Source organism: Notolepis coatsorum (genome assembly GCF_963971535.1).
Source record: "Notolepis coatsorum genome assembly, chromosome: 2".
Lineage (NCBI taxonomy): Eukaryota > Metazoa > Chordata > Actinopteri > Aulopiformes > Paralepididae > Notolepis > Notolepis coatsorum.
Genome location: NC_140166.1, coordinates 38,740,124 through 38,765,179, shown reverse-complemented (window position 1 = coordinate 38,765,179; position 25,056 = coordinate 38,740,124). Strand labels below are relative to the sequence as shown.

The 25,056-nt window shown below is 42.5% G+C and overlaps 1 protein-coding gene across 2 annotated transcripts in view; it reads left to right on the top strand.

Moving 5' to 3' along the window:
- Positions 1 to 24,148, top strand: part of LOC311224000 (selenocysteine insertion sequence-binding protein 2-like) — a 48,363-nt gene extending 24,215 nt beyond the window's left edge. For both annotated transcript variants that reach the window (XM_084308793.1, XM_084308792.1), the window contains 6 exons: positions 8,145 to 8,280; positions 14,504 to 14,753; positions 19,330 to 19,550; positions 20,671 to 20,825; positions 21,939 to 22,119; positions 22,656 to 24,148. In XM_084308793.1, coding sequence (XP_084164919.1) covers positions 8,145 to 8,280; positions 14,504 to 14,753; positions 19,330 to 19,550; positions 20,671 to 20,825; positions 21,939 to 22,119; positions 22,656 to 22,720 — 1,008 coding nt within the window. In that variant the 3' untranslated portion in view covers positions 22,721 to 24,148. The remainder of the gene's footprint in view (positions 1 to 8,144; positions 8,281 to 14,503; positions 14,754 to 19,329; positions 19,551 to 20,670; positions 20,826 to 21,938; positions 22,120 to 22,655) is intronic.
- Positions 24,149 to 25,056: the final 908 nt, after the last annotated feature.

Sequence of the window (25,056 nt, the reverse complement as noted above, 5' to 3'; positions counted from 1 at the left end):
ATAGTGTGTTATTCTAAAGCTAATGACGTCTGTGTGTTAACACCTATTAAGTACAGTACTTGGCCCCTGTGGACAGGCCCACAGCCCGCGCGTGTAGTTTTTCTCCTCACTTGGAAGAAAATTTGTGGAACTATTATAACAATAATTACCTCATTTACAAGTTGTATTTAAGTTTGCAACTAAGGGCAAATAAGGGAACACATTAATGACAATTCAAATATGTAAAAAAAATCAAGATTTCGATTTTTAGGATTTTCTAAACAGCAAGACATTTTCTTCATTTCAGAGCACCTCCCCCTTTGCGGATCAAATCGGGTTTGGTCACGGCGAGTCACATTTGTACTATAACATTGCAACGTTGATGCGCAGACTCGGAAATAGATGGTTGCAGGGTTGATGTTGAGTTGTTATATAATAATGACTATTTTTTTTCCCATTATAGTTATCTCATGTTAGGGCCAAGGCTCACAGTGATTTTCGACCGATATCTTTATTGGAACAATATATGATAACAGGTTGTGTCAGGTATTGCCTATTACCATCCCCGGGTTAATGAATGTGTTTAATTCTATTCTTACATAGGTTATGTCATTTCAGCCGTTGTGCCTGATCAGAGGGGCTGTTACAGATGTGCACTTTGACCATAACCCCCTTTTCCCCTTCTTATTATTGTCGTTGTTTAAATGACATTTGTTTGCACAATTTACCTGGAACCCGATCCTACCTTAGACTATCTGCTGGTATGCTCTAATTTAATTTTGTTTTGAATTTTCCTTTATCCATTTGTGCTATAACATTGCGACGTTGATGCGCAGACTCCGAAATAGATGGTTGCAGGGTTGATGTTGAGTTGTTATATAATAATGACTATTTCTTTTCCCATTATAGTTATCTCATGTTGGGGCCAAGGCTCACGGTGGTTTTAGACCGATATCTTTATTGAAACAATATATGATAACAGGTTGTGTCAGGTATTGCCTATTACCATCCCCGGATTAATGAATGTGTTTAATTCTATTCTTACATAGGTTATGTCATTTCAGCCGTTGTGCCTGATCAGAGGGACTGTTACAGGTGTGCACTTTGACCATAACCCCCTTTTTTCCCTTTCTTATTATTGTCGTTGTTTAAATGACATCTGTTTGCACAATTTTGCACAATTTACCTGTGACCCGATCCTGCCTTAGACTATCGGCTGGTATGCTTTAATTTAATTTTGTTTTGAATTTTCCTTTATCCATTTGTGCTATAACATTGCGACGTTGAAGCGCAGACTCGGAAATAGATGGTTGCAGGTGTGATGTTGAGTTATTATATAATAATGGCTATTTTTTCCATTATGGTTATCTCATGTTAGGGCCAAGGCTCAGGTGGTTTTCGACCGATATCTTTATTGAATTTTATTTTTATTATTATTTGTGTTTATTGGACTAGTGGGGGTTTAATCAGGGGTTTATCTAGAGGGGGGTCGGAGTGGGGAGCGTCTTATTGGATCCATGACTCTAGTGGGAAATGATAGGAAGATGACCATCCTTAGTGGATGGGGCATAGGGTGGGGATTGGAGAGTGGGTATAGGAGGGCTTATAATAGGACGGGTGGGTTAGGGTTTAGAGTAGAAGGAGGGGGGGTTGTAACTGGGGTGGTATTTTTATGTGTTTTATGTGCTGTTGTCTTATATGTGTGTAATTGTTCCTCCTCTGAACTCCTGGGATTGACCGTCTGGGCCCGCCTGGATCAGCGCCTCTGTACTCAGCCTGGCTGCACTGGTATGTTCTCTACGCATTTAGACAAACTCGACCATGGCTAAACTGAATATCTTAATTTGGAACGCAGGAGGTCTTAACGCCCCACACAAGCGTGCCAGTGTCCTTTGGTTATTGAAGAGAAGAAATATTGACATTGCTCTCCTTAGTGAGACGCATTTATTGGTGGGTGATGTGTCAAGGCTAGCAAATCGACAATATCACGTTATCTCCTCATCCTCAGCCGATGATAAGACGAAAGGAGTCGTCATAGTTACAAGTCGTAACCTTGATATCAAAGTCCTGGATGTGTGGTCGGACACGGAGGGAAGGATTACTATAGCAAAAGTTGAGTTCTCTCATAGGAAGATGGCAATAATAGCATTGTATGCCCCTAACACATTTGATTCAGCGTTCTATAATACAATCACGAAGAATATGTTGGAACTTACTGGATACGCTCTCATTGTGGGTGGCGATTTTAATGCGTGCTGGGATGCGGAGATGGATAGGTCCGGATCCTCTGAAACAAGCGACCAAAAACGGTCCTCTAAGGCCCTCAGGATGTGGGCCCAGGACACTGGGCTCGCAGACCTATGGCGCTTATCCAATCCCACCCTCAAGGATTACTCTCACCTGTCTGCCAGACACAAAACCTTCTCTCGAATAGACTATGCATTCGCATCCCCTAATTTGTTTGATAGTTTCGACGTCTCATTGGTTCCCCTGGCTCTCTCGGACCACAAGGGGATTTTCCTTGTGGCAACCTTTGGCAGGCTCTCCACGAGTTCAGGAGTAAACTAGCTGAATTCTTGCAGATCAATGTTGGCACGGTCGATGACCCCAGGGTCCTATGGAACGCATTGAAAGGATTTATCAGGGGTCATGTCACACTTTTCGCCTCCAACTTACGTAAATCCCGGTCAAAAAAACTAGAAGGACTGGAAACATTATATGCGGATCTATACGCATCTTTGCAAACTAACTATAGTGATCGACTAAACACACAACGTAAGATAGTCAAGAAGGAAATAAACTCCATACTTAAACAACAGTCTGAGTTCTTGATACATAGGACAAGGCAAAATTACTACTTTCACGGCTCCAGGCCTAGCCATCTATTGGCAATGAAAATACGCTCGAATGATCATTTCTCGGATATCCCCTCGATCAAGACGCGACAGGGTACAATCACTACTGATTCGAAAAGGATCAACGACACTTTTAAAGAATTTTACTCGCAGTTATATAGCTCAGAGGTTAATCTCGACGACTCTAAATTTGAATCGTTCTTTGGCGGGCTTGAGATACCCCACATTTCTGGGGAAGAGGCCAAGGAACTGGGGAAACCGATCACTCTTATGGAGTTGAGGGAGACGATTGCTGAAATTCAGAGGGGCAAGGCACCAGGCTGGGATGGTATTCCACCCGAGGTGTATTTAGCTTTTTGGGACCAACTGGGTCCATTGATGCTCGATATGATCAATTATGCTATCGAGCAAGGGGAGTTCTCAAGAGATGTCAACATGGCGTTGATTTCCTTACTTCTCAAGAAGGACAAAGATCCCAATGATTGTGGTAGCTATAGGCCCTTGAGTCTTCTCGGGGCCGATTTAAAAGTGTTTGCCAAGGTGCTGGCCCGCCGCCTGCAGAGATTTATGACGGTATTGGTACACTGCGATCAAACTGGTTTTATCCCGGGGCGTCTGGCTACAGATAATCTTAGGAGGCTGTTGCATGTAATCGATAACAGTAAAGACAATACAACTCCGTCCACAGTTCTGTCTTTGGATGCCATGAAGGCGTTTGACAGACTTGAGTGGTCGTACCTGTGGAAGGTACTTGAGGTCATGGGTCTTGGGAAGAGTTTTATTCATATGATTAAAGTCCTGTATGCCTCGCCGTCTGCGATGATACTGACAGGCAAAAACTGTTCCACACTCTTTCCAGTCTCCAGATCTTCTAGACAGGGTTGTCCTCTGAGCCCAGGACTGTTCACGCTTTCCCTTGAACCTTTGGCCCAATTTATTAGGCAATCGGAGGACATCGTCCCCATAATGGTCAATAATACTCCACACAAAATTGCTCTCTATGCGGATGACCTGCTGATTTTCATGGACAACCCCTCCCGGTCAGCCACAAAATTATTGAGAATAATCGACGACTTTGGTAAAATGTCAGGCTTTAAGATTAACTGGAACAAATCAGCCTGCCTACCTCTTAATGAGCTGGCCAAGGCGGTACGACTACCAGCTGATATCCCCATAGTAGAACATTTTAAATACTTGGGCATAGAGATATTCCCCACGCTGAACCAAACTACTAAGTACAACTTCACTGGTACTTATGATAAAATACGCCAGGATCTAGACAGGTGGTCGCCCCTTCCTAACTCCTTACAAGCCCGGGCTTCCATAATCAAAATGAACGTCCTGCCTAGGATACATTTTGTTAGCTCAATGCTCCCCCTGCCCCCTCCAATAGACCACTGGCGCAAGGTACAATCGATGGTATCTAAGTTTATCTGGAATAACAAACGCCCGAGAATCAAAAGGGCTACTACTCAACGTAGAAAACAAGATGGGGGCCTCGCAATCCCTGATTTTAAGCTTTATTTCTGGTCCTTTTCACTGAGACCTCTGATGTGCTGGCTAGACCCTGTAGAGGCTGTATCGTGTCGCTCCTTAGAAGCGGCGGCGGTCTCACCGCTAAGATTGCAGGATGTAGTGTACTCCACTGTCTCTATTTCGAAATGCCGGCTGAGGTATGGACCGATCATAACTCACGTGATCCAAACGTGGCGTAATGTACAGAGGTCGTGTGGGGTTAAATGCCCATGGCACCTGGACTCTCCAATTTTTAATAACCAGCAATTACTTGTTGGGCACAAGCCGGTTAATATTCCTCAATGGCAAAGGAGGGGAGTGCATACTCTGGAGGATATTTATGATAAGAACGGCCTCCGTGCGTTTCAGGACTTAAGAGAATTTTATGATCTTCCCGGCGAGTCCTTCTTTCTTTACCTTCAACTAAGGTCAGCACTGAGGGCGCATGGCGTGCCGTGGGCTCAAGCTTTGCACCCACACCCCTTCCTCAGGCTCATAGTGGACAGGACGACATCCAGAGGGTTTGTCTCAGACTTTTATACGCTCTTAATTCAATCCACGTATAAAAATGTATCATTGGATACAATCTGGCGTGTGGATATCCCGGAGTTGGACCCCGAGTTTGACTGGGATGATGTTTGGGCAAATGTGGCATTATCTTCCCGCAACCCCAATCACCAGCAAGTTAATTTTAATTATATTCATAGGACCTATCTTACACCTAGGAAGCTATTTGCTATGGGACTGATAACCGACTCTCGGTGCACTTTGTGCTCTCAAAAGGCCACTGGCACTTATATGCATATGTATTGGGATTGCCCACCAGTGGCCCGCTTCTGGAGGTCAATAACGGACAAACTTTCAGACCTGTGTGGCTTAACTATCCCATTCACAGCTGTTACGCTACTCCTGAACGATATAACGACACTACCTGCGTCCGTTCAACTAAAAAGGGTTGTCCTAGCGGGTGTCACAGCAGCGAAGAAGCTAATAGCAATGAGATGGAAGGAGCCTGAGAAGCTTACAGTGATTAACTGGTCACTAACACTATTGGATGTGATTTATCTTGAGATATCCACGGCGCGGGTGATTGGGGTAGGACAGGCTGGCATTGACCTGTGGTTCGCAGCAGCTGAGAAGGTAAGGACCGCCGTGTGCGGCTGAGCGGGGTTGGGGTGCTTGATCGGGGGGGTCCGGCGGTCTCTTGGGAGGGGGAGGAGGAAATGTTTTGTCTGTCTTGTCTTTTGTCTTGTCCTCTTGAGTTTAGCTGGGGATTTAATGGGGGGGCAGCTATTTAACTATTTCTTCACTGTTTGGTCACTTTTACACGGTCTCTGTGAGTCTATGGAACACCTCTACAGGTTTTTGTTTTTTCATGAAGGTTCATTGCTCTGTTTTCGGGTCGTGTTCTCAAAAAGTGGTCCTTGTGGTGAATTGGAGATGTACGTTTTATTAATATAAGGTCACACGGCCGGGAATCGGGGCTGAACACTGGGAAAGACCATTTATTAGATAGTACCCCTTGGATTTAGAAATTAGAAGGTTGAACTCTGTTTTCTTTTCTCTTTGTCTGTATAAATTGTTATTCTGTATTAATATTGTTTGTTATTTTCTTGTGAAGTTCTATGTATTGTGATTGTGTTTAATGTGTTTTGTTTCATGTGAATAATAATAAAAAAAAATTTATCAAAAAAAAACGAATGAATGAAAAACTTTATTTAACAGATTGCAGAATGGGTACAATACAGTACGGCTCAATACATACAATTGTTAACACTTTCAGTGCCACGAGGTGGCGCCAGAGTTAGCTCTTGAATGCCACCATCGGCGCCAATGTTACGCTTAATATCGCCTAATCTATGTTTTAAATTATGGCTATGTGTCTAATCTGCCCGTCGCTTATCAAAGAATCCTTTTCCAGTCAGTGCTGTCAAGGCAGATTGGTTTTTTATCGCTTCATTTCCGTTTGAGAGCATTTTGAAAAGCACCCGTTTTGAGGTAAAAAACAGTCCATTCTGGGCCATTCTATGATAATTGTCTTTTACTGGAATATTCCAGAATGTTGATATTTGTCGGCCTATTTATGAATCGTTTTCAAATAAACGCTAGATGATCAATATTATACGTGCACGCACGCACATTAGAGCCGCGCACGGATAATCGCCGTGTTCATTTCCTCTTGGATCTTTACAGTGAAACCGATAGAGCCCATTTCACAAAACAGCTTATATCTTCATCAAAATGAGTCTGATTATCCTAACACTGATAACATAGATTCCTTACCTGACATCAGATGGTATCCAACTGGTATATTCCAATTCCTGATCACCATTCGAAAAAATTGATAAGTGTATGGATCCAACGTGTGTACAGTGCAGTACATGATTCTGCAGGTCTCAGAGGCTCCAGAATGAACTGTGATAACCCCGGCTTCATCAGTGGACTGGAAAATGTGGAGTACAGGATTTTTCCCCCATCCATTTTCATTGAGTCCATTCCAAAATCCCTTATGTCATCTGGGAGACGATAGGGGGCGCTTTTTTCCACATCTGATCGCCGGCGGCGCTCGGGTATACTAGGGTAGGCTCGCGTGATGCAATATGATTTCAGATCCCAAAAAAAAAGAAAAAAAAATCCGAGAAATCTCGTGAGTGGCTTTCAACATAACTATCGGAAACCCGAGAAAACTCGTGAGTGGCACTGAAAGTGTTAAGGGGATGCAGACCTGAGAAAGACGTTTGTCTTGTTTCCATCAGGGTCCCCCATTTTCAATTTTCAATGGCTGGGTACATACAGGTTTTGACCAGCAGATGGCAAGCGACAAGGCAGCTCCATTGGGAGGGGGCAGGGCAGAGTGGGAGGGGGCGGGGCCGAGGGAAGGGGCGGGGCTAAAATGTACACGTTTTGTCTCCTGCCTATGTTGACAGCTATGGTTGGCGGAGGGTGAAGGAGGGAGGAGGGGTGACCGGATCTAGGAAGGGGGAGAAGGGGGTAGATAAGGGGGGGTGGTAAAGGTAGACAATGGGGAAGTGTATTACATTTTCAGTAGGGAGGCCAGACGGCCTTCCACCACACCACGCTGTTCCTCATTCTAGCTGTGACTAGTTAGCCACAAACCTATGCAAAGTCAATGGGGTCAAGCTGACTGAAAACAACTGAAATGTACTCCACAGAGCATACAGTGTTGATGCCAGTTGTCTTCTGTCAGCCTGTACATTGAGCTTGAGCCCAGTGACCTATCATTATTTTATAACCACTGTGAGCTGCCAGAACAGCTTTAATATGCCTTGCCAAAGATTCCATATGTGTCTCTAGAACTATGTATGTGAAACCGTTCTTCCGTGTGAAAATCCACCAGTTGGTGTGGATTTTATGTGGTGGTGATGATGATGATGATGGTAATGGCAGAACACCCTGTCCGTGGTACATCTCCAGGAAATACCAGACTTGTGTTCAGTTGGGTTTCATGTTCATTAAACCACTTGGGCCCTGAAGACGGAGTCATTGTCCTCCTGCAAAAAAACAAAGAAATATTATGAACAGAATGAAAAGGTGATCTCTCAGACTGACTCTGTATTCATTGGCATCTACCCGGCCTTCTGAGGGTATGTTGAGTGGGGGAAATGCAATACATCACAGAGCCACCAGAACAGCACCACATCACAGATCACACCATCACAGAGCCACCAGAACAGCACCACATCACACCATCATCAGCAGAACAAACTAAAGAATTTCGAACTCCAGTTTACCCTGGTGTGCGTCTGTGTAAATGTAATTCTCCCTGATCTTTAGGTCATTCTGAAAGAGAGGGAGGAGAGGAAACGGAACCGTTTGCTGGAGGAGCGAGGACTGCCCCCTGGAGGAGAGTCCACACCTGCCAATGACAACGCAGAGGAGGAGCCATGTGATGCTAACAGCACAGATCAAGGTTAGCACAAACAATGTGATGCTAACAGCACAGATCAAGGCTAGCACAAACAATGTGATACTAACAGCACAGTTCAAGGCTAGCACAAACAATGTGATGCTATTACAGCACAGATCAAGGCTAGCACAAACAATGTGATGCTAACAGCACAGATCAAGGCTAGCACAACGTTGTGATACTAACAGCACAGATCAAGGCTAGCACAAACAATGTGATGCTAACAGCACAGATCAAGGCTAGCACAAACAATGTGATGCTAACAGCACAGATCAAGGCTAGCACAAACAATGTGATACTAACAGCACAGATCAAGGCTAGCACAAACAATGTGATACTAACAGCACAGATCAAGGCTAGCACAAACAATGTGATGCTAACAGCACAGATCAAGGCTAGCACAAACAATGTGACGCTAGCAGCACAGATCAAGGCTAGCACAAACAATGTGACGCTAGCAGCACAGATCAAGGCTAGCACAAACAATGTGACGCTAGCAGGCATTAAATGTTCCGTCTTGAGACGGATTTCCGTCTATTTGATTATATTGATATAATATTTTAATTTATATTAAAAAAAAATATATATATATTTTTTTTTATATAAAGTTTGCCAATAGGGATGTATCAGTAGTATTGGCACTGGTAGTAGTCGTAATAGTAATCCAGTCTATTTTTTTTCTTCTAAAAAATAAACTAGTTCAACACAGGCAACCACTTTTGCTTAATTTCTTTGATGGCTCAAATGTATGCTCTAGTCAGTGTCTAGTCGAGTTTGTGTTTTGAGCACAAAGATCATCATAGATCTAGCCTCTTAATTTTGCTCTCAAAGTGCACCAGATTGATGCATTTAACTTTAAAAACGTAAAAAAATTCCGAGGGGGCATGCCCCCGGACCCCTCTGGAGGGGCAGAGGTTCACGCACCACCACAGTCTCACTAAATCCTGTGGGAAACACTGAGGATTCAAAAAAAAATTACGGCTGTGGGTAGGGCGTTCCACATTGTTGTGGCATAATTGCAAAACGTGTTTAGTCCCTTGTTTGTATGATAACAAGCCTTTTAGTTCATGGTTCAAAGTAATGGGAAAAGGGTGCTAGCTCGCCATCAATCAGAAGCTAGCCACAAGACTTGCATTCACGCTCTCCAGCACACAGCCTCCCTGCCTGGCACAACAACCACAACAGTATGGTCTATAGTCAGTCAGGACAGTAGGCTCTACAAGTAGGCTCTCTTAAAACGCTAACGCTATTAAAAAAAAATACAGTGGAGGTTAAAATAAGAATAGACTTGGCCTGAAAAAAAGTTCAGTCAGGAGATTTTTTTTTGCTTTAATCCCTGCGCTAGCAGCACAGATCAAGGCTAGCACAAACAATGTGACGCTAGCAGCACAGATCAAGGCTAGCACAAACAATGTGACGCTAGCAGCACAGATCAAGGCTAGCACAAACAATGCGACGCTAGCAGCACAGATCAAGGCTAGCACAAACAATGTGACGCTAGCAGCACAGATCAAGGCTAGCACAAACAATGTGATGCTAACAGCACAGATCAAGGCTAGTACAAACAATGTGATACTAACAGCACAGATCAAGGCTAGCACAAACAATGTGATACTAACAGCACAGATCAAGGCTAGCACAAACAATGTGATGCTAGCAGCACAGATCAAGGCTAGCACAAACAATGTGACACTAGCAGCACAGATCAAGGCTAGCACAAACAATGTGATGCTAACAGCACAGATCAAGGCTAGCACAAACAATGTGATGCTAACAGCACAGATCAAGGCTAGCACAAACAATGTGATACTAACGGCACAGATCAAAGCTAGCACAAACAATGTGACGCTAGCAACACAGATCAAGGCTAGCACAAACAATGTGACGCTAGCAGCACAGATCAAGGCTAGCACAAACAATGTGATGCTAACAGCACAGATCAAGGCTAGCACAAACAATGTGATGCTAACAGCACAGATCAAGGCTAGCACAAACAATGTGATACTAACAGCACAGATCAAGGCTAGCACAAACAATGTGATACTAACAGCACAGATCAAGGCTAGCACAAACAATGTGATGCTAGCAGCACAGATCAAGGCTAGCACAAACAATGTGACGCTAGCAGCACAGATCAAGGCTAGCACAAACAATGTGACGCTAGCAGCACAGATCAAGGCTAGCACAAACAATGTGATGCTAACAGCACAGATCAAGGCTAGCACAAACAATGTGATGCTAACAGCACAGATCAAGGCTAGCACAAACAATGTGATACTAACAGCACAGATCAAGGCTAGCACAAACAATGTGATGCTAACAGCACAGATCAAGGCTAGCACAAACAATGTGATGCTAACAGCACAGATCAAGGCTAGCACAAACAATGTGATACTAACAGCACAGATCAAGGCTAGCACAAACAATGTGATACTAACAGCACAGATCAAGGCTAGCACAAACAATGTGATGCTAACAGCACAGATCAAGGCTAGCACAAACAATGTGACGCTAGCAGCACAGATCAATGCTAGCACAAACAATGTGACGCTAGCAGGCATTAAATGTTCCGTCTTGAGACGGATTTCCGTCTATTTGATTATATTGATATAATATTTTAATTTATATTAAAAAATAAATAAAATATATATTTTTTTTATATAAAGTTTGCCAATAGGGATGTATCAGTAGCAGGGAGCGAAATTAACTTTTTGACTCACCGGCCAGTGGCGGGTAGATGGGAAGAATCTACCCGCCAAGCATATTTCTTACCTGCCAATATTTTTTTTGATTAAAAAAAAATATATATATATATATTATAATAATTATTTTTTTAAATAAAATATATATTATATAATCATACTTGTAGTTGTATTATCTGCGAGACATCGCCACCATGCAATAAGTCAAAATGCTCGCTATCTGCAAACAGCTCCACTGTCTGTGTGTATACTTGAGTAGCCTCCAGCTCCAGCAAGGATTCTCCGGCGATGCAGCTAGACCCTATAGGGCCTATACTAATACTCTACATTCAGCATGCAAGGATTCTCCGGCGCTGCAGCTGGACCCTATTGGTATAATGTTACGGTTCTTTGGTCAAATCACATTCATCAAGCCCTCAGCTAGAATACGCATTGAATCAATGTTATAAGACATTGATATCAGGAGCTATCTGTAGCTACTGCTAGCCCGCTAGATAACGTTAAGACAATTTAGTTTACTGGGACATATAGATCTAACGTGAGCTAGCTAACGTGAGCTAGCTAACGTGAGCTAGCTAACGAGGGAACGGAGGTATTATGCACTCGAGTCGACTATTGCTGGAGCATTTGTTGATATCAGCAGCTATCAGTAGCTAGCCAGCTAGATACCGTTAGACAATGCCTCGTCATGTATTAAACTAAAAGTGAATAGTTGACTGGGTCATTGTTTAAACAGTAACGGTAGCTCATGGAGGTCCGCTCTAGACTAGAGCAGACTGCCTCTGTGTTGATACGAGCAGAAGCCAATAGTATCCCGCTGCAGGGCTGGGCGGATATGACTCGTTGCCACGTTTTTTTTCAAAATAAGAGTATCATACGAACCGAATGTTGCTAACTGCCGGAGCCATCGATATTATGACTGGAGCTGCGCTTGGGGCGGAAATGAGACCCGCACAGATTTTCAAAATAAGAGTATTGTTATGAACTACACGCCACACGGCGGGCAGACCTCTCAGTGGCAAGCGCCAAACGTAAAAACTGAGCGCCAATGGCGGGTGGCAGGCTTAAATTTCGCCCCCTGATCAGTAGTATTGGCACTGGTAGTAGTCGTAATAGTAATCCAGTCTATTTTTTTTTCTTCTAAAAAATAAACTAGTTCAACACAGGCAACCACTTTTGCTTAATTTCTTTGATGGCTCAAATGTATGCTCTAGTGTCTAGTCGAGTTTGTGTTTTGAGCACAAAGATCATCATAGATCTAGCCTCTTAATTTTGCTCTCAAAGTGCACCAGATTGATGCATTTAACTTTAAAACGTAAAAAAATTCAGAGGGGGCATGCCCCCGGACCCCTCTGGAGGGGCAGAGGTTCACGCACCACCACAGTCTCACTAAATCCTGTGGGAAACACTGAGGATTCAAATTTTTTTACGGCTGTGGGTAGGGCATTCCACATTGTTGTGGCATAATTGCGAAACGTGTTTAGTCCCTTCTTTGTATGATAACAAGCCTTTTAGTTCATGGTTCAAAGTAATGGGAAAAGGGTGCTAGCTCGCCATAAATCAGAAGCTAGCCACAAGACTTGCATTCACGCTCTCCAGCACACAGCCTCCCTGCCTGGCACAACAACCACAACAGTATGGTCTATAGTCAGTCAGGACAGTAGGCTCTACAAGTAGGCTCCCTTAAAACGCTAACGCTATTAAAAAAAAATACAGTGGAGGTTAAAATAAGAATAGACTTGGCCTGAAAAAAAGTCAGGACATTCTTTTTTGCTTTAATCCCTCCGCTAGCAGCACAGATCAAGGCTAGCACAAACAATGTGACGCTAGCAGCACAGATCAGGGCTAGCACAAACAATGTGACGCTAGCAGCACAGATCAAGGCTAGCACAAACAATGTGACGCTAGCAGCACAGATCAAGGCTAGCACAAACAATGTGACGCTAGCAGCACAGATCAAGGCTAGCACAAACAAACTAAAGCGGCGGTTACACCTTTCGTTTAATTTTCGTTTCATTGTCATATGCGTTTCGCCACGACGTGGCAGCCTCGAGTCACACTTTCGTTTTTGTCACCTGAGCACACTGATGTAGTACACTGCCAAAGCAGTAGGTGGCAAACATGAAGGCAATTTCAACCAATCAGAACTTGAATGTGCCAATACACTTCCTGGAAGCTCCAGCAAAGAAAATGTCAACAAGGCAGGCGCCTATGCCGCGCCACCATCTTGCCTATTTACTCAATGCAGCAATTCTTTTTCAGCAAAGCCTAATAAAAGTGCAATAAACAAAACGGATACATTCACTGTGTGTTCTGCCTGTCATTTGTTGATGAAACAAAACTAACATCAACACAAGTGACCACCAAGAGCGGATAGTTTAGTCTAAAAAAAGATCGGTAGCATTGTTAGCTGCATGCTAACGTCAATGGAGTATGCCATTATAACAGTATAGCATTGTGGCTAGAAGCTAACGTTAGCTCACGCTAGTTAGCCAGCACCAAACTGATGATATCGGGAGCTATCAGTAGTTAGATAACATTAGAGACAACGCTGTGTGTATTAAACAAAGGTGAATAGATGACTGGGCCATTTTGTTTAATGCTTGTTAAGTTGAAAGAGGAGCTCTGAGCTAACAGGGTCTGAATCCTGATAGCTAATGTTAGCCAGCTGCTCATGCAATCGGTAATGCTAGCAGAATGAATGGATGTAAACTTTATTTAACATATTGCATAATGGGTACAATACAATACGGCTCAATACAAACAATTGTTAAGGGAATGCAGACTGTTGTAGCTTGGACTGGGGTCCTTATAACAATAACTTTACAACACATGGTAGCTGCAGCTATTTGGGACATAGCTCCGTGTCCCAAACACACACACACACACACACAGACTGTTGTCACCGGAAGGGCACGCAGATGGTATCTACTGCGCATGGGCGTTTTCGCAACAACGGCTCCGTGCAGACTACACGGCTGTTGTCGGCGCGTTTTTTAGGGGTTCTCCAAAACGCAAACACAATTTAGCGTTTCAGCCGTATCCGCCAAAAAACGCCAAAAAACGCATTTCTGTGTAATAGGGACATCAAACGTATTCAAAAACGTATAAAAACGAGCACAAAAACACTGTGTCTAACCCCTGCCTAAACTTGCTACGAGAGTAACAAGCTGTTGGAATGTAATCGGCTCCCTGTGTGGTCGCTTGCACACAGCTCTCTCAATAATAGCTCAGATACTGGTCATAGTGTTATTTGGGACAAGCTGTTATATAATAATCCATCTTTTTCTATTACTATTTTCTATTACTTTATTTATTACTTTTTATAGTACTTTATTATTATTATATTTTATATTGTACTGTACTGTGAATCTATGCATCCCCCACCCTGTACCCCCCCCCCCCCCATGCTGCTCTGACACCTGAATTTCCCCTAGGGGATCAATAAAGGATTATCTTATCTTATCTGTTTTTGTATCTTGGGTATGACTAGCCAGTTTGGTATTGTGCTTGTGCAACTTCAGATGAGAGAGGAAGTCCCACTATGGGGCTTGAGGATCAACCACAGGGTGATGAGACCAGTGAAACGGAGGGAGAAGGAGAGGAGAAGGACAAGGAGGAGGACAAGGAGGAGGACAAGGAGGAGGACAAGGAGGAGGTCAAGGAGGAGGACAAGGAGGAGGACAAGGAGGAGGCAGAGGAACAACAACAGACCGCCCAGACGCTGCCCTGCCTTCCTAACCGACCCAAGATCCACAGCAGGAAGTTCAGGGAGTAAGGACGCCATATACTTCACACTATAACAAAGCAATATGTTACACAAGTACACTTTTCACACGTGCAGAATTATAGACAAGTTATCTAAGACCGACATGAGATGGAACCTGTTTTACCCTGTTTCTGTTAAGGTCTTTTGTATTCCTTTCATGTGTCAGTTACTGCAGTCAGTATTGTTTTGTTTACCCGTCAGTTACTACAGTCAGTATTGTTGCAGTAGGGCTGTCCCCAACTAAGGATTTGGATAGTCGACTATGATAGGCCAAAATTTGCCGTTAGTCGACTATTAGTCGACAAAAAAAAAATATATATATATATATATATATATATTTTGTTATCATTCCATTTGGGCTATGGGGGGTGCTTAATGTCTGAAGGAGTCGACTGAAGGCTTCTTGTCCTCTGCAAAAGCATGCAATTGGTCCACTGATGGATACATCTTGATATTTGTCTAGTCTAGTGTGTTCATTAGATGCCGGGTGAAATCCTCTTTCAGTGCCCCTGTGCCTGTTTTCTTAGGCAGTTAGCCTCTGGTATGCGTGCCATTAGCGTTAGCCACGCTTCTAGGCCTCTTTTCTTTTGGAAAGAATGATAAAAAATGTAAATAAAAAAATAAAAATTATTTAATTAAAAAAAAAGAATTTATTCGACTAAAGGCCTCTACATGCTACAGCAACTTCAAAGCAACTTCAACACAACATCAGCGCGATTTCAGCGCGGTTGTTGTTTAGGGTCTTGTAGACTGTGTTGCGAGGAATCTGCGTACATGTCTCCAAAATCTAACCTAAACAACCGTTGCGTTGATATTGCGTAGCAGTGATTGGTTGGTTAGCGAATGGGGGCGGGGCTGTCATAGAATAATATAGGTATCGCAGAGAATACCATCCGCCATTGTTGTAGCCAGCCAGCGTTGATGCTAAATAATTAGCGTCACATAGCTGGCCTTTTTCTGAAAACCCAAGCACATATTGTTCCATAGCATACGCCTTCAGTTGATCATGACAAATCCTCTCTTACCTTGACGATAAAAAAGCCTCCATAATTTAGTAAATAAAGCTGTAGCCAGCCAGCTAGCATTGGTGCTATACAAAATGCTATCCACATTAGCTGCATAGCTAAATACAATGGTATCCTGAGGTAACTTTAACGTTAAATACAACGTTTGCTAGTCGAAATGACTGGACACACACAGGGACAAGTTAAACATCAATCAATTAATTTATTCCAATAGGTAGTTTGAGCTGCATGTGAGCCGGTCTTTCTCTCCTCTCCATTGGAAACGAATGAAGTTACGTTAAAAAGCAAAGAACCGGCTGACAAAGGTTAAGCTGCTAGCAACAGACACTATAATACTTCCGGTCGGGGAATTTCAAAATAAAAGAGCGACGACTAAAAGCACCGGAAATACGTTTATTTTGTACATAATCTAACGTTAACACGAACCTAAACTAACTTTAGATTAGTTTAGGTTCGTGTAACGTTAGATATTGTAAAAAATAAACGTATTTACGGTGCTTTTAGACTCGCTCTTTTATTTTGAAACCCCCCGCCCGGAAGTAAAAACTATGCTTATTTTTCTGCTTTTATCAATGGGTTGGTTGAGAAGGGAAGCGTCATCTATCTAGGGAACCTAGCTACATACGGGGTACAATGTTACATAGGCTGCGCGTTGATTTTGCAGAAGCATAAAGGTAGAGTGTCTGCAACACCGTTGCTTTGTCGATGTTGTGTCGAAGTTGCTTTGAATTTGCTGTAGCATGCAGAGGCCTTAAGAGGTTGGCAGTCGACTACGGCTCCTTTCGACAGATTAGTCGACTAATAGGGGTCAGCCCTATACTGCAGTCAGTATTGTTTTGTGTACCCGTCAGTTACTACAGTCAGTATTGTTTTGTTTACCCGTCAGTTACTACAGTCAGTATTGTTTTGTGTACCCTTCAGTTACTGCAGTCAGCAGGGTTCGCTGACTGTGCTTAAACTGCTTGATTTTTTACCAAAAAAACTCAAGGCCTGGAATTCCTTGAAAACAGACAATTTTGTTTAACAAGGTGCTTAAAAAGTCCTTGAAATTCAAATCAACCATTCACATTGCAAGTTTTGTTCATCCATGATAAAATTGTTCTGAATCAAGAAAATGAATTTTTCCATTTAACACTTTCCGTACCAGCAAGGCGTGCCAGAAATAGGCGCTTGAGTGCCAACGCTGTAGTCAATGGAGGGCGATCATATTTGCAAACGCATAAACTATATCTTAAATGATGGCTATGTGTCTAATACGCCCGTCGCTTATCAATGACTTGTTTGCAGTCAACATTGTCGAAACGGATTGTTTTTTAATCTGTTCATTTCCGTTTTATACCATTTTGAAAAACGCAATTTTTTTTAAACTTTCAGAAAAAAAAAAGATTCTGCAGGAATCGCGCTTTACTGTAATACACAAAACACATTGTCATTTTTCGGCCTATTTATGAATCGTTTTCAAATAAATGCTAGATTATCTATAGTATATGTGTACTTATGCACGCTATAGAAGCGGGCTGAAAAATCTATTATCTTATTTCCTGATCAGCACACACACACTCACAGCCACACACACATATGGGACACGTTGATATATAGGTGAAAACAACTCTGATTATCCCAAGACTGGTCAAATAGATTCCTTACCTCAGATCAGATGTTCTCCAAAAAGAATATTCCAATTCCTGATCGCCATTCCAAATATCGATCGTGTTTATTGATCCAACGCTGGGTGGTCGAAAGACATATTCCACGCTGTTCTGATGGTGGGCAATGAATGGGATCGGCTCGGATTACATGCCCGACAAGTAAAATGTGGAATCCGGACTCTTTTTTTCTAGTGATGCACCGATGTGAAAATTGTGGCCGATACCGATATTAACACTTTGAGTGCCACGCCGGGTTTTCCTTTTTACCCCCTGAATGCCACCATCGGCGCCAATGTTAACGTTAATATCGCCTAATCTATGTTTTAAATTGTGGCTATGTGTCTAATCTGCCCATCGCATTATCAAAGACTATTTTCCAGTCAGTGCTGTCAAGGCAGATTGGTTTTTTATCGCGTAATTTCCGTTTCAGAGCATTTAGAAAAGCACCCGTTTTGAGATAAAAAACAGCCCATTCTGGACCATTCTATGAAAATCGTCTTTTACTGGAATATTCCACAACGTTGATATTCGTCTGCCTTTTTATGAATCGTTTTCAAATAAACGCTAGATGATCAATATTATACGTGCACGCAAGCACATTCGGGCCGCGCACGGATAATCGCCGCATTGATTTCCTCTTGGACTTTTACAGTGAAACCGAAAGAGCCCATTTCACAAAACAGCTTATAACTTCATCAAAATTAGTCTGATTATCCTAACACTGATAACATAGAGTCCTTACCTGACATCAGATGGTATCCAACTGGTATATTCCAATTCCTGATCACCATTCGAAAAAATCGATAAGTGTATAGATCCAACGCGATACAGTAGAACTCCATGATCAGCGGGGCTCAGAGGCTCCAGAATGAACTGTGGTAACCCCGGCTGGATCAGTGGACTGGAAAATGTGGAGTACCGGATTTTTTTCCCCATCCATTTTCATTGAGTCCATTCCAAAATCCCTTATGTCATCTGAAAGACGATAGGGGGCGCTTTTTTCCACATATGATCTCCGGCGGAGCTCGTGTATACTCGGGTAGGCTTGCGTGATGCAATATGATTTCAGATAGCTAAAAAAATAAAAATAAAAAATAATTCCGAGAAATCTCGTGAGTGGCTTTCAACCACATAAAAATAAACCTGAGATATCTTGTGTGTGGCAGTTAAAGTGTTAATATTGCTGTTCTGGCTGATACCGATATTTACCGATGTCGATATCTCTGTATAGAAAACACTTTTTTATGATAATCAAATAAAGAGCTATTTTCCAAAACGCATTTATATATATTTTTTTTACTTTTGTAACTTATTTTCAGAAATGACTGATATTTTGAAACTATTTAAGGCCAAAACATGTCAAAAAAAATATTAAACATTTTATTTTATTTTTTATATCAGCCCATATCGGCCCTATCTTGATATCGGACCGATACCAATGTGTAAAAAAACGGCCATATCGGCCGATATATCGTGCATCACTATTTCTTTCCCATCCATTTCATTCAGTCCAATCCAATGGGGTGCAATACCATCCGGAGAGACGATAGGGGGCGGTATTTTCCCTGTTCGAGCTCAGACAGATCCCCACTGGTAACGTGAGGCTAGATTGATGAAAAATGAATGGAAATCGATAATAAAAAAAAATAACGATTAAAAACAAGATTTCTCGTCGGTTGGCACTCAACGCATGGCATGAACTAACGAGATTTCTCGTGGCTGGCACTCAAAGTGTTAAAGTGTAATTAATTGTCGGAAATTGATTTTAAGTCCGATTTTTTTTTCTATTAAAGAAAACGGCATTTAAAAGAAAAATAGTGCTTGGAAAAGTATTTGAAAGTCCTTGAATTTCAATTTGCAACGTCTGTGGCAAGCCTGAGTCAGTATTGTTTCGTGTACCCCGTCAGCTACTGCAGCCAGGTGCTGAGTAAAGACGTGGATGAGTGCGTGACGACGCTGCTGAAGGAGCTGGTCCGCTTCCAGGACCGCCTGTACCAGAAGGACCCCATGAAGGCCCGCATGCGGAGGCGGCTCGTCATGGGCCTCCGAGAGGTCCTCAAGCACCTCAAGCTCCACAAGGTCAAGTGCGTCGTCATATCGCCCAACTGTGAGCGCATTCAGTCCAAAGGTAATGGTTGTCCCCCGTTTTGGAAGTCCCGGTTGACATGTGACGTGTATGTCTCTCTCTGTAGGGACATTTGGTAACTGATGAGTAATAGCTGCTTACTTATGCAGCAAATATTGGTAATAATTTAACTCTTGCACCGAAGAACCATATAAGTCAGTTTTGAAGATTTATGGACAGCCCTGTGCATTTGCAGCTGTGAAGTTAATCTAAATCACTTGGAGTGTGAATGTCATATATCACAAGAAACTACTCGACCTTGACTGTCTTTAACTATGAGTGAACACAACATAGTTAATGTACCATCTTTAAGTTAAGTTTGAAATCATTGTTCCTCTGAAAATTTCAAACTGACTTACTGTATATATGATTCTTCATCTGAGGTGCTTGGTTTTCTATTGCTTTTCCTCAAAGATTTTAAATAATCTAAATGTGTTTTACTTGCACACACACGCATGCACGCACACACACACACACACACACACACACACACACACACACACACACACACACACACACACACACACACTCTCAAAGCACCCCCATATATTGCCTCAGTATGATGGATGAAAGTCAACTATTGTGATCAGGTTTCTCAAAATAGGGAAATTATTTAGTAGTACTGAGACTATTCTAGTTATTATGGAGAGTTGTTTATTTGGGCTATTGTGATATTTGCGTTGTACCAGTTCTACATCGATGAGCTTTAAAGGAACACGCCAACATTTTGGGAAATTAGCTTATTAGCTCCAGAGAGAGACAAGAAGATAGATACCAGTTTCCTCTCTGTGCGTTCAGTAGAAGGCTATCTGGCTGCATGTTAGCCTAGCTTAGCACAATGAATGGAAGCGGACGTGACCGGTTAGCCTAGGCATTGTCCAACTAACACCTCTCCCGAAGGTTAACTGGTCATGTCCGCTTCCATTCATTGTGCTAAGCTAGGCTAACATGCAGCCAGATAGCTTTCTACTGAACGCACAGAGAGGAAACTGGTATCTATCTTCTTGTCTCTCTCTCTGGAGAAGACTGTAAGCTAATTTCCCAAAATTTTGGCGTGTTCCTTTAATAATAGTTCTTGATTTGCATGTCAACGATGCACGCTTGTCGGCTCCTCCCCCCCCAGGTGGTCTGGACGAGGCGCTCCACACCATCATCGACGCGTGCCGGGAGCAGGGCGTGCCGTTCGTCTTCGCCCTCTCCAGGAAGGCTCTGGGCCGTTGCGTCAACAAGGCCGTGCCCGTCAGCCTAGTGGGCATCTTCAACTACGACGGGGCGCAGGTTAGAGCAACAGCTTTATTTTTTTATATCAACGTTTTCTCCTCCTTTTTTCTGTGATTTTTTCCCCATTCCAATTTACCTCTCGTGCCAATTCTCCCTCCCCTGTCTTGAACGTTGCTCGCATATGCCCCCCACTGGTCGGTTGTAGGGAGGATAGAAACCTTGCATCACGTGTCCCCTCCGATACACGTGGAGGCAGCCTGTCACATCTTTTCACCTGCCAGCGCGGACTCTCATTGGCGAGGTGTAACGTGTGGGAGGCTCACACTACCCCCGCCATTTCCTGTCTCTGCTGTGCAGGCGTCCCCCAACCGACCTGCAGGAGTCGCTGTCCACAACGTCCAGATTACCACCCATCGACTTCCACCCGCTAACTCTGCCAATTAGTTAGTATGACGGCCGGCCCAAGCCGGAGGCAACGCCGACAGCCGGAGTCGAACCCGGTGTCTCTTGCGTTGGTGACGAGTGCAATGTCCGCTGCGCCACCCAGCCGCCTACGACAACAGCTTTCTTAATCTCAACTGGAAACACTGGTTGGAAGGGGGTGAGGGGGGGGGGGTGATTTTTTGAAGATTCATTTAAAAATGATGTTAAAAGTCTCAGTGGAGCTATAGTTAATTGCTTTTTGCAAACCAAATATGATTTCTTATGTAGGGCACTATTGATAATTACCACCGTAAGGTTTGTTTATGACAACATTGATATTTTGTTTGTTTTGAGTTGAGGAATGATCTTTGTCTTTATTTTACATTACATTTTACATTTCGTCAATTAGCTGACGCTTTTATCCAAAAGCGACTTACAAGTTTTGTACGACAAGTCAGTAGGAAGGGTACAACTCTTATCAGCTGAGTAACAATGTTCATCAAAGTGTTCAGGCTTGAGTGCTACAGTGTTGAGTGTATGTTAGTATTTTAGGAAGAGTGCATGACAATAAGAAGGTTTTTCCTCATGTTTGAAATGTTCTTACATTATACCACATCGAACCCTCTTGATTTCTGCAGGCTTCAGTTTGCTATATCGTGATGCCATTTCTGGCCTCACATGGTTTTAATGAAGTTGTACAAGAAACACAAGACCAGTGTTTTTATATCGGTCTTTCCTCCCACACAGGACTATTACCATAAGATGATTGAGCTGTCGTCGGAGGCCAGGAGTGCCTATGAGGTGATGGTTGCCAACCTGGAGATAGTGGGCCAAGCGGAGGCGGGCCAGGAGGGGAACCCAGGGCAGCCGAGCCCTGAGCCTCTGCCACCAGGCCCTGACACCACACAGCAAGAGGAGCCGGAATACAGTGAGTTACCATGAGCTGTTCCACACAAGTCCTACAGGTGCCTACTGTAGGTCGGGAACATGTTGAGAAATCTCTTTTTCCCCCCACAAATGTAAGGGTGATATAGATATGTAGAGTAATCATTTATATATATATATAAAAAGGGGCTTTTAGAAAGGTGCGGAATAGAAAGGTGCAACGTGGAATGCACCCGATTGGATAAATGACATGCTGGTGCTCTAGTGCGACATCTAGTGGAATGAATGTTATCTATAGCACCGTTTTAATGTTTTTTTTAAATAGAGAAATAGAAAATTACCATTTGGGGGAAAAGTCTGAAAATGTACCGCCAAGCAAAATCCTGGTCACTTTCTTGAGCGTTGATTTGGATTTAGAAATAGACAACACAAGTGCTGCCATTCAAAGTGACCAGACCCATACTGTATATATTATTCACATTCACATCATCTAAATAACGTGTGTGTGTGTGCGTGTGTGTTTGTTTGTTTGTTTGTTTGTTTGTTTGTTTGTTTCCTCTTTGCTTCCTCCATGTCCAGTCAAACTTTGGAAGAGAATGCTGGAGAAGGAATGCAACCACAAGTTTTTGAACTACGAGGAGTAGTTAAGCTCAGTGAATGTACAGAGCAAACGATGAGGAGGTGATGGAGAGGAGGAGCCTATGCCTAAAGCACCTGACTAATGCAAATCACCATCTGTGATAGAAATACTTGACATGATAGCAGTATATTAGCAGTACCCTGAAGGTTAGAGAAGCGGGCTTGGAACTGGAAGATCGCTGGTTCGATCCCCTGGAAGTGAATGAACACTCTCCCTTCCCTCAACACTTAACTGTTTTCAGTGCCCTTGAGCAAGGCACTTTAACCCCCAACTGCTCCAGTGGAGCTGCTCAGTGGCCTACAGTGTCAGACTGTGGTTGTACTGGGCAGCTCCCAGGTGTGAATGTGTGGAACTGTGTGAGTGTGAAGCAAGGCGTTGTTGAAAAAGAGCATCTGTGCTTCAGTGACTCTTCCCCGGATAAATAATGTTGGAAGGGGAAAAAATTAACCAATACCTGTGGAGAGACGGAACGATGTATTTTCTGGGACCAAAACGAATCATGTAGAGAGGAGATCCCTTAATATGAACTTGATGCTGATACGTCTGTGATTTATGAATATGGTGGAAGGTGATGTACCCAATGTGCCTAGGATATTGATTACTATCATACAAAGAACACTGTATATCCGTGATTATTTGAGCTTGAGGAATATAGTGGCCTTTGGACTTGAGCCCCAGAGTTCCGGTTTCTGGTCGTCTGGCACAGAAATGGCAATACTGTTAACTTCCGTATGCAGTCTGTTGTTTGCTCGTGTTTCTTTTTATTATAACATTTAGTATAAATGACAAGCTTCAAGACTTGGGTCAAATAGTATTTTTAGATAATAAGGTAAGACAAGAGAACTTTTGTTATTCTCAGGGAGGAATTTGCAATATTGTCAATAACACTACATTGCAGTGGCTAGTGGTGCAATTGCTTTCACATTCATCACAACTTGCTTCAGAGTACCAGCTAGGTGTGGTTTACCATACGGCAATACAATGGCTGCCAAAAGTTTTAGATCATTTGAATATCAGTTTAGTGTAACTGATTGTGATTGACACCTCATCTGATACTACTGTATCTGAATTTTGCTAATGCAATAAGACCCCACACCCACACACACTGGTACTTCAAGTAGGTTCATTAAAAATAATTGAATTATCTGCCAATATTCTTTCACCCAGGTCTGTAAACGGCATACAATACTATTCAACATGTCTTTTAATATGCATTAGAAATCAAATAATTTCAGATCTTTGACTCAAAACATCCTAACTACACAACCACTGAGTCTGGACATTCTGATTGTACTGCATAGTGGAGCCAATGGTGGTTTTCTTTCTTTTTTTTATGGTTTTGTGATGGACTTCCACAAGGTCATACTTGGCGATTTATCTTAATTTACTGTTTTATTCTTGATCCCACAACTTTATGTATGACTAAGGTACTACTGAATGATAGTATTCAATTGTAATAATTTGTAATACATATTATAACAGATTATACGAACTGTTAAATAGATATTGAATAAATGTTTTGAAGATTTGAATTATGTAAATACAATGTCAAACCAGTAAATGTCTCGCACAATTCACATCTATGTGTAATTGGTGAATACATTTTTTTTGTGACCATTGCATATTGTCATACAATATCTCGGTAGAGAAAGGTTTTTCCTATATGCCACCGTCGGCCTTTTACCCCATTCAGAATCTAACTACATACTTTTCCATTGGTGACGCAGCCGTCTAACATAACCCTTTCACTGACACACGATAGAAGGTTAGCCTTTACTATCACACAACCGACGGGTTAACCTTCTGTAGCTTTCCTACTCATCGGAATTTTTTATTCCCCGCTAGCTACTTCCATTCCTGCCTCATCCTCACTTCCTGGTTTGTTCCTACCACCTGTCATCTCACGTCCACTCAGTCCGGTACGCAGCCATCGTCACGTGATCGAATATGATTGGACAACGGGAATTTAGGGGCGTGGCTTTGCGAAAGGTCAAATATCTTGTTATAAAAGTGGAAACGAGGTTATCGTTATCTCTCATTGCGCATTTTGCAACAACTGAATACATCAACTGACAACAGATTGATACCTGCATTTCTGAAACAAGATGTCGTTTATCTGTGGAAAGGTGAGAAGTTATTATTTTACATTTATTTTAATTTAAGTTAAATGTATTTTATTTATGTCTATATTATTAAAATGGGAGCTAAATATAATATACTATAATTATGGCTGTCTTTTCTCACCGCGGTTGTGTGTAGGCTAATCACCGCAGGATGCGATGATTTTTTTTTTTTTTTTTTTTTTTTTTATAAATATACCTGTATATATTTTTTTTATTA